This window comes from Antechinus flavipes, chromosome 3 (assembly GCF_016432865.1).
Source record: "Antechinus flavipes isolate AdamAnt ecotype Samford, QLD, Australia chromosome 3, AdamAnt_v2, whole genome shotgun sequence".
Classification (NCBI taxonomy): domain Eukaryota; kingdom Metazoa; phylum Chordata; class Mammalia; order Dasyuromorphia; family Dasyuridae; genus Antechinus; species Antechinus flavipes.
The window spans coordinates 626914026-626923618 of record NC_067400.1 but is presented as its reverse complement, the minus strand read 5'-3'; the positions used below and the strand labels follow the sequence as shown (position 1 = coordinate 626923618).

The window sequence follows — 9593 nt, the reverse complement described above, 5'->3', positions numbered from 1 at the left end:
TAGGTACCATTCACAACCGTGGCTTGAATTTTTAATCCAAAATATAAATTTTGTTGAAAGAGTAGATAATCTGAAGTATAGAAAATTTTACAAATTTGAAAAAAATAAATGAAGATCAAATGCTATGGAATGTTATTGATCATAAAGACAGATTTCAAAAAATAATTATTAAGTTATGAACAGTATGAAATATGCAGGTGTCTAAAAAGTCTATACCACAGCAAGAGGCCTAGTCTCACTACTCAGATCTGTAAGTTTTATTTCCAGAATGATTTCTCCAATTTGTAATGAAACATGAATTCTTATGTATAGGCCTTGACAATGACAAAAGGTATTGCTTTTATAAATCTTCCTTCCAGCATGAATATTCTAATATCTAGTGATCTTTCTATCAAACAAAATCATGTTCCCATTGAAGAAATGTGTACAATTTCTCTCCAAAAATGAATCTTCTGATATAAATTAAGAGATGCTCTCTGAATGAAAGCCTATCTCCATTTAGTCCATATAGAGCATCCTTTCAGAATTAATTTTCTGATGTTGAACAAGCTCTATACTCCATTTGAATATCTTTCCTCATTAATTATGGTGATAAAATTTCTATCTTATAGGAATTTTCTAATGAAAATTAGGGATGACTGTTACTTAAAAGCTTTGTCACACTAATTACATTCATAAGGTTTCTTTCCAGTTTGGATTCCCCAATGAAGAGGAAAACTAGAGATGTTTGAAAGCCTTCCTACAGTGATTATATTCCTATTATTTCTCTCCAGTGTGAATTCTCTGATGTTGAGTAAGTGAAGCCCTCTGTCTGAAAGTCTTTCCACAATGATTACATTCAAAAGGTTTCTCTCCAGTGTGGCTTCTCTGATGTACAACAAGACTGGAGTTCTGTCTGAAAGTCTTGCCACACTGATTACATTCGTAGGGTTTCTCTCCAGTGTGGATTCTCTGATGCACAGCAAGACTAGAGTTCTGTGTAAAAGCTTTTCCACATTGATTACACTCGTAGGGTTTCTCTCCAGTGTGAATTCTCAGATGGTTAGCAAGATTGGAGTTCTGTGTAAAAGCCTTTCCACAATAATTACATTGATAAGGTCTCTCTCCGGTGTGGATTCTTACATGGTTAGTCAGATTGGCCCTATCTGGGAAAGCCTTTCCACACTGATCACAATCATAAATTTTCTCCCCAGAATGGATTCTCTGATGTATGTGAAGAGTGGATCTTTTTGTGAAAGTCTTTCCACACTGATTACATTCATAAGTTTTCTCTCCAGTATGGATTCTTTGATGGAGGTAAAGACTGGAGCTCTGTCTGAAAGTCTTTCCACACTGATTACATTTATAAGGTTTTTCTCCAGTGTGGATTCTCTGATGTTCACTAAGACTGGATCTCGTTCTGAAAGTCTTTCCACATTGAGTACAGTCATAAGGTTTCTCTCCAGTGTGGATTCTCAGATGGTTAGCAAGAGTGGATCTTTTTGTGAAAGTTTTTCCACATTGCATACATTCATAAGTTTTTTCTCCAGTGTGAATTCTTTGATGAAGATAAAGACTGGAGCTCTGTCTGAAAGACTTTCCACATTGATTACAGTTATAAGGTTTTTCTCCAGTGTGGATTCTCTGATGTTCATTAAGACTGGATCTCGTTCTGAAAGTCTTTCCACATTGAGTACAATCATAAGGTTTTTCTCCAGTGTGGATTCTCTCATGTATAGCAAGACTGGACCTATTTGTGAAAGCCTTTCCACAATGATTACATTCATAAGGTTTCCCTGGAATGTGAATCTTATGTTGGCCAATGAGCTTTGAGTTCTGGCTAAAGGTCTTCCTATCTTCATTAAATATATAAACCATTTTCCCAGTATAATTTTTCTGAGGTCTAATGAGGTCTTTAGTCAAACTGAAGGCCATTTCCCTTTGGTTCCCTTGATACATTTGCATTTCAGAAAGCTTCTCAGAAGCTTGCATAAGACTAACCTTTTCAGGAAAGCATTCCCTTTCTTCACTGAATTGAAAACATTCATTTCCTGAAGTCATTTTTTTACACTGAATTAAGGCTGAATATTGTCTGAAACCTTTTCTATCTTTACCAAATTCATAGTGATTATTTAGGTCTTTCTCTATCTTGATATCCAAATCACAGATTTCTCTCAAATTAAAGTCACAGGGCCCATCAGTCATCAACCTTTGCTGATGAAATTTTCCCACAGAAATGCTTAACTCTGCAGGAGTCTCATTCACTTCAGATCTTGTCTCAACATCTAAAAGGGGAAAAAAAAATATATTTGTAGATATACATGCATATAAATAAATCTTCTGTCCATTGGAAGTAAATACATTGACTTATATTCTATTCCCCCAATCAAAAAGAAGAGTTTTCAAACAGAATCTATCAATTGAAAATGCCAGAATGATTTAATTTACAAGGAACTTCGCAAACAATAACATAGTATCTTCTCTACAAACCGTGACATGGCCAGGGTGGGGATTCTCATTACATTTTATAATTCAAGTCATCAGCTCAGAATAGCCAAGTGATATGACCAACATCTCAACAGGAAAAACTAGGACTCTAGGACTGATTGTGTTCAACCCCTAGCACCAAATGGCCATACTCCATTTGACTTACAGTCCTTCACTGAAATGCCTTTTGCTGATTATTATTTTCATTTTGTAGTACTCATAAAAGTTTCCTGCTCTTCTATATGGATCAGGTTTGATTCATTATCCCTGTGTCATCCTAGGTAAATTTTTTATTAAACTAAGAAAGAGATTTACACTTTTTTCTTGTCATATTAATTTAAATATTATATTATATACATATTCAATTTTTATGTTATATTCAACTTTTCTTACATTCTATTCAGATCCATAATTATCCCATGTGCTGCACACATTAAAAATTTCTTTGAGCATAATGTAATGTCCCTGGTGATCCTTTTTAATCTATTAATAGTTCATGAACACACTGAAGATTCTTGGTTGTATCTAAGGGAACCAAGCCAAAAATTCTTCAGTGGTATCTTAAGCTGTAAATAATAGCCTGATTTTGTTGCAAACATATTTCTCCTCTGCAACAATAAGCATGTTTGAAACATAAAAGATTTCTTTATGCTGTGATTTCAAATAGTCATATTCAAGCATACAATGGTTTGGATGTTCACACAGTGATTATATCAAATTTTGATATGAGTAAAACAGACACTGCTTCTCAGCTTCTCATCATTTCTAAACTGTCAGAATGATTTGACATTCAAGCACAAACAAGTGCCCATTGGATGGTCACATGTATGCAATACCCTCATTTGTTATCTGTATCATTAGGGCACCAGAGTAGTCCTCTCATTCCAAAGTTACCTTAGAATTTCATGAAATCCATGCTATAATCATTGATCAGAATGATACAGATGTCTGTGTTTTTGCAGTGAAGATGGCAGATTCTCTGAAAAGCATGCTTAGTAGACATGGATTTTACAATGTATCTTGCAACTATCAGGGACCATAATAACCATTCTACAAAAAAAATGCCCCTTATAGTTAAAAACTATTTTTGAAATCTGAATATATCTTCTTCTATTGCGTCGATTTTCAAAGGATCACGTTAATAAAAGGACCACCATTTGGCAGAATTTCTGTAAGAGTGTAGACAATGTGCCAACAATAGATAAAAGAAAGTTACAAAAACACTTTTATATAAATGCATCACTTTTTAAAAAGCAAAGCAAGATAAGCAAATGAAGTTCCAGGAAATTCTCCCATTTTCCACTTCCCCCATGCATGAGAGAGCATTTTCACTAACCTGGTCACAAATCGAAATTTAAATGGAATAGAGAAGTCGGCAGAGCAATAAAGAGACCTGAGTTCAAATCCCTCCTCAGATACTTATTGGCTCTATGACACTGGGCAAGCCTCTTATCTTCTTTTTATCTCTGTTTACTCAATTATAAAGTGGGGATAACATTGTCTACCTTATGGTATTTTGAGGATCAGATGAAATTATGTCTATTAAGCACTTAACCCAATGTCTGGCGTATCATAGAAACTACATAATGTCACTTATTATTCTAATTTTTACTGTTGTTTTTCTTATTACTAAATACTGAAAGCAGAACCACATTGGAGATTGACTTTGGCAGCTGTTGAACCAAGTGGAGCAAATTTTTGTTTAAAAAAAAAAAGCCCAAATGTAAAAAGAATTTCACATAGTAAATTATGTTTAACAACTTCCTGATTATAACTTATATGATGAAAAAATGCTATTCATATTCAACAAAATCTGTAAAATAAATTTATACTGAACTCTTATAGATAAGAAGTCTTACTATTTTTCTAAAAAATTCATCATCTTCCCCTTCTCTTCTTTTTCAGTCTTCTTTCACTTACTCCTGTTCCACATGTTCCAATAGAACAGGTCTCTTTTCTGTTACCTAAACAGGAGCCTCTAACTCTTGACTCCAAATTTTTCCCCAGCTGCCACCATGACTAGAAGTCCTATGTAAAAGCTCATCTTCTACAATAAGTCCTTTCCAGTCCTTCTTACTCCGTGTCTTTCCTCTTTTAATTAACTGTAATTCATTCTGCATATAGCAGGACTCTACATGTTGTCTTCCCTACTAGTTTTTGAACTCCCTTTGACCAAGGCACAGTTATCTATTGTACTTAGTATGAGTGTGTGGCACACGCTGAATAAATGCTTGTGGACTTGATGGTGTATGTTGTGATACAGAAGTCACCTGCCAGTGGCTGCTGGAGGTCTAACTCAGACCCGTAGAATGGATCTCTTCCTGTGATAGGCAGATGATGATACAAGGAGACTGAGAGGCCATTGTGTTATCTAACCTCTCTCCTCTTCCCTCGGCCTCCAATTTATTTCATTCCCAGTCTACAAGGAACCTGTGCTGCGAAGTCTACCTTGCAACTCCAGATGCTTTGATCCACAGCCAAGGAGGCTCTCGAAGAAATGACCTGCCCCTTCACTTAGGGATGGTCCTTAAAAAGTGTAGGAAAGAGCTACTACAGGACAGCCTCAGCCCTTTTTGGATGCTTTCAGATTTCCATGCCCCAATATTCTACATAATGACTTTTTGTAGGATCACAGATTTATTGCTAGAAGGGAAACGAAAGGCCATGGTGTCCAAACTTCTAATTTCATAGATGGGAAACACTGATGCTCAGAGGCTCGTTACTCCCAGGATCTTACTGCTAAAAAGCATCTAAAAAAAGAATCCCAAGTCAGGTCTTCCTGCCCCCAATCCTAGCATTCTCTTCCCTACCGCACTGATGCTTCTTGTGGTAACAGCCCTCATATACCTGCTCTTGTCTCACTCACCTGGACAGAGGTTCCTCAGGTCTATTTGATCCAGGATCCACGATGCTTCCCTTTCCTCAAAGTGGGAGACCAACTCTTCTCTGAGAACTGGAATTCCTTGGCACGGGGAATAAGGAGTGATGATGGAGAGAAATGTACACTTCAGCTCTCTTTAGGGAAAGGGGAAATGCAAGCAAGGACCTCAGGAGGGTTCCAGGACTCCAGGAAGTTTATTGTTGGGGTCTTGGGGCTGGAGGCAGGGAGGAAGGGATGGGTGCAATCATAGAGCTAAATGGGAATAAGAAAATTCTGTCTTTGCCTCCTTCACAGAAACATAATCACATCCTATGGCTTCCATGATCTAGAACCAGGAGCCCATTACAAGCTCAGTAGTGGGAGAGCCAGGCAGGAGATCAGGAAGACTCAGCTCCAACTGAGCCTTAGACACGTAGGAGCCGCATATCCCTGAACAAGTCACTGAATTTGTTTCTTTAGGTTCATCAGCCAAATGACAGCATTGTAAGGATCAGCACCTAGAGCAGCACCAGGCATATGATAGGACTATGTAAATGCTTGTTCCTTCCTTTTGTGCTATCTGTGCTAGAATTTGGAGAAGAATGAAGGAAAAACCAAGATATACAAAGCCAACTAGGACTAGGGATTTATGTTTGTTAATAACAGCCAACTTTAAGACTTGACCCATCCCAAGGGAGGAGTGACCTTGTTGGTCCCTTCACTGCCCTTCTTCAAGGAAAAGGTGCACGAGTCGTTTGCCGAGAGCCTGCAGACAAAATCCATTTTCCAGGCAGGGCCTACGTGGCATAATCTCTGAGATTATTTCCAAGTCTCAGGCTCCATAACCCGTTTGTTTTGTAACCTGAAGTTACTTGAAATAGGAAAGAGACAACTTCAGGAGTAGGAAAAGAAAATCCCAGCTTCCTATCACAAAACACAAAGACTTTTTGTCAAGAAAACCAAGCAGCAGGAGAACCCACCCCTTTTACTTGCTAATAAACGGCAAATATCCAAACCCCCACACTACTCCTGTGACAGCCAATTCAGAGTTCCTCGGGGAGGTGTGCTTACCCAGGAAGAGCAGGTTCTGGGAGTTTTCCAGCATGACTTCCTTGTAGAGCTCTTTCTGAGAACGGTCCAAGAGGCTCCACTCCTCCTGGGTGAAGTCCACAGCCACATCCTTGAATGTCAGGGACTCCTAACCATCAAAATTCACAAGACTTAGAGCTGAGATTCAGAACTCTTCTAGTCCAACTCTCATCAATTTACAGGAGAAAACTGGAGCACAGATGCTTCCTGTCTAATTGACTCTCTAGCTTCCTTCTCAAACCTTCCATGTGCATCCTTCACCACCATGGGGTGAGGTCACAAGCTGCAAATTTCCTTTCGGGAAAAAGCTCGATTCTCACCAGATGAGGATCTCACCATACTAACTCTGGACTTGCCTGTAGGCCATCTCCACCATTCCCCAGGAGGCTCCCTGTGGGGACATCCCGGCAGCTTTAGCACTCCACCTCATCACTACCTGCAGCTTCTCTGGTGGAGGATGGGGCCACAAACTCCAGACTTCCACTGGAGGACAGGGCTGAGCTCAGATACTTCACCTCCCATCTGGCTGCTCCACTCTGGGGCTTCTGCCTTCCCCACCGTGCCTCAGTGTTTGCTGGGTTATCTCTGACCTCCATGGGCTTCTTTTTGTATGTTGGCTTCCCCTCTCCATGGGAGTGTAAGCTCTGTGAGGTTAGAGACTGTCTTTGTTTTGGGGGATCTGAATTAGCCCTTATGATATGCCTGATGTATCATAAACACAATAAATATGTATTAACTACTGACACCCAGTCTCATCTGAACATCTTACCTCTTATTTTAATTTAAAAGTTGATGTGATTTTAAAAAATTAATAATGTGAGTCATCTCTGATCTCAACTTCCTTTCAGACATATCAGTGGATATTTTAAATTCAACATATCCAAAATGTAATTTATTACCCCGTTCTGTTAAGATTCACCCTCTCCCCCCTACCATCCCTATTACTGTTAAGGGCAGCAGCAACCACCCAATCGCTGGAGTTCCTAATTCAGATGTGAAATTTGACTCCTGTCTTTCCTTGTCCCTTATCCAGTCTAGTGCTAATACCTATTCATTTCACTTTTATAACATTCCCCCAATAAACTAGCTTCTCTTCTCTGATGTTGCACCAACCCTGGCACAGACCCTCACCATCTATTCCTTGGAGTATCACAATAGTTTGCTAAGAGGATGGCCCCTACTCCATTGCCTCCTCTATCTGGCCAATGAAGTGCTTTTGCTATACTGCAAGTCAAGCCACTTCACTCACCTGCCATGAGAATCTTTGGGGTCCAGGAGCCATGCCCTCCTCAGGTGGAACAAGGGAAGGAGAAGGATCCCAGAGGGGGAGACGTCTGCCCGTCACTGCCTGGGCGAGGGGCTGGCCTACAAAGATTCAGAGAGTGAGGTTCCTGGGGAGTCACCCAGTTCCTGGCACTGCCTTCTGGGGAGAAGCTCCACCCAAAAGAGGAAAGCAGCAGGTGGAGTTAGGCTTGGAAACCAAGATGGTCTGAATTGAAGACTACTGTCTACCCTCTCTTATTCCTTCTTCTGTCTCATCCCTCTATAGAGCCCCAAGAGGCAGGAAAGGTATTCATATTCCAAATGGGCAGGTGCCAGTCGGTTTCAATGACTCCTGAATCAGAATTCTTCCCTCCACGAGACTCTGAGTGAGGTGTGAAGGTTGGGACCCATGGTAAGAGATGGCCCTTCAGGATATTTAGGATGGGAGGGGAACCTGAACAAGAAGCAGGAGCTGGAAATCAGCCCAGAGCCAGGCCTGACAGGGAACCATGATCCTGGTATCCCTGTAAGACACTCACCAAGAGATCAGAAGGGTAGTATGGGCCAAATGGAAAGGGCTTCCAGCAGCAGAATATCTGTTAGGATCAATCCTCAACTTTCACAGGCTAACATTCTTAGAAATATATCTGTATGACATAGGTAACATTCCTAGAAACAGAATAAAAGTAAAAAACATGAATGTCACCACAGTGAACTTAGGAAAAATAAGTTTCTGCAACCACCAAAAACTATGATCTTTCACTAGAGATTACTGAAAATATATTTTTCGGCATACAATTCTTTTTAACAAAATAACAAAACAAAAAAATTTAACAAAATATACTTTTCTTATCTCAATAACCATAATATAACCCATAAAATTCAGTACACAAAATAAAACTGGTAACATGTAAAACATTTTTTCTTGCTAGTAATTCGTCACAATTCTGTAACCTTTTGTGTTAACATGTCAGTTTAATTTATCAATTGGGGAACGACTCTTACATTTATATATTTGTGCCAGTTCCTATATATTTGAGAAAAAAGGCCTTTATCAGAAAAAATGTGTTGTAAAAATTATTTCCCCAGTTTTCTTATTCTCATTTTGGCTATATTGCACAACATTGAAATTATGCAAAAATATTTTAATTTAACTTAATAAATATTATCCCTTTTACCTTCCATGATCTTCTGTGTGTCGTGGCAGGGAGACTTCCAAGTGTTTCATACTTCCTGCAGTTACTTTAAATGGAATTTTTCTTTCGATCTCTTGCTGCTATGTTTTGTTGGTGAAATAAAGAAATGGTAATGATGTTGTAATTTTGTAACTGAATTTTGTAAACTGAAACTTTGCTGAAGTTGTTTATTGTTTCAATTAACTTTTAGTTGTATCTTTAGGGTTCTCTTAAGTAAACCATTATATCTGCAAAAACGTGATAGTTTTGTTCCCTGTTGCCAATCTTATTGCTTCAATTTCTTTTTATGTCGTTGGGGGGAGGGGGAAGGAATTACATAGCAACAGACTTATACTATGGATAGCTAAACTTCCTTAAAAGTTCCTTTGTAGATCTCTATAACTAATTTCCAGTTCGTGGCAAAAAAAAATTATCAGTTTACTTCAAGTAACATACAACTCTTAGCAGGCAGGTCATCCACATTGAAGCTTGGATCAACTGTTGCTGTTCATTTTTGCTATAATGCCCTAGAACTATATATTTACCTACAATACAGAACTTGCTAATAAATGAAAAAAAAAATTACTAGAATGAAAAATGAAAAGGATGAATGCACCACTAATAAAGATGAAATTAAAGCAATTATTAGGAGTTATTTTGTCTATATGACAGTAAAACTGATGATCTAAGTGAATGAATGAATATTTGTAAAAACACAAACTACCCAGATAACAGAAAAA

At 38.5% G+C, this 9593-nt stretch overlaps 1 protein-coding gene across 2 annotated transcripts; it reads right to left on the bottom strand.

The window, feature by feature from the left end:
• Nucleotides 1-233: 233 nt before the first annotated feature.
• LOC127556657 (zinc finger protein OZF-like) lies at nucleotides 234-9593 on the bottom strand. 2 transcript variants are annotated; one of them, XM_051989938.1, is made up of 4 exons: nucleotides 8857-9593; nucleotides 8218-8347; nucleotides 5333-7780; nucleotides 234-2264 (listed from the first exon to the last, which is right to left on the bottom strand). In XM_051989938.1, exon 4 carries the CDS (start codon nucleotides 2182-2184, stop codon nucleotides 760-762), a length of 1425 nt encoding a protein of 474 aa, XP_051845898.1. In that variant the 5' UTR covers nucleotides 2185-2264; nucleotides 5333-7780; nucleotides 8218-8347; nucleotides 8857-9593; the 3' UTR covers nucleotides 234-759. The 2 variants fall into 2 exon arrangements, with proteins under 2 accessions (XP_051845898.1, XP_051845896.1); XM_051989936.1 differs by having other exon boundaries at nucleotides 8218-9593.

Excerpts from the sequence above, each read along its gene's own strand:
- LOC127556657 (XM_051989936.1), bottom strand. The coding sequence starts at position 2,184 with ATGACTGATGGGCCCTGTGACTTTAATTTGAGAGAAATCTGTGATTTG.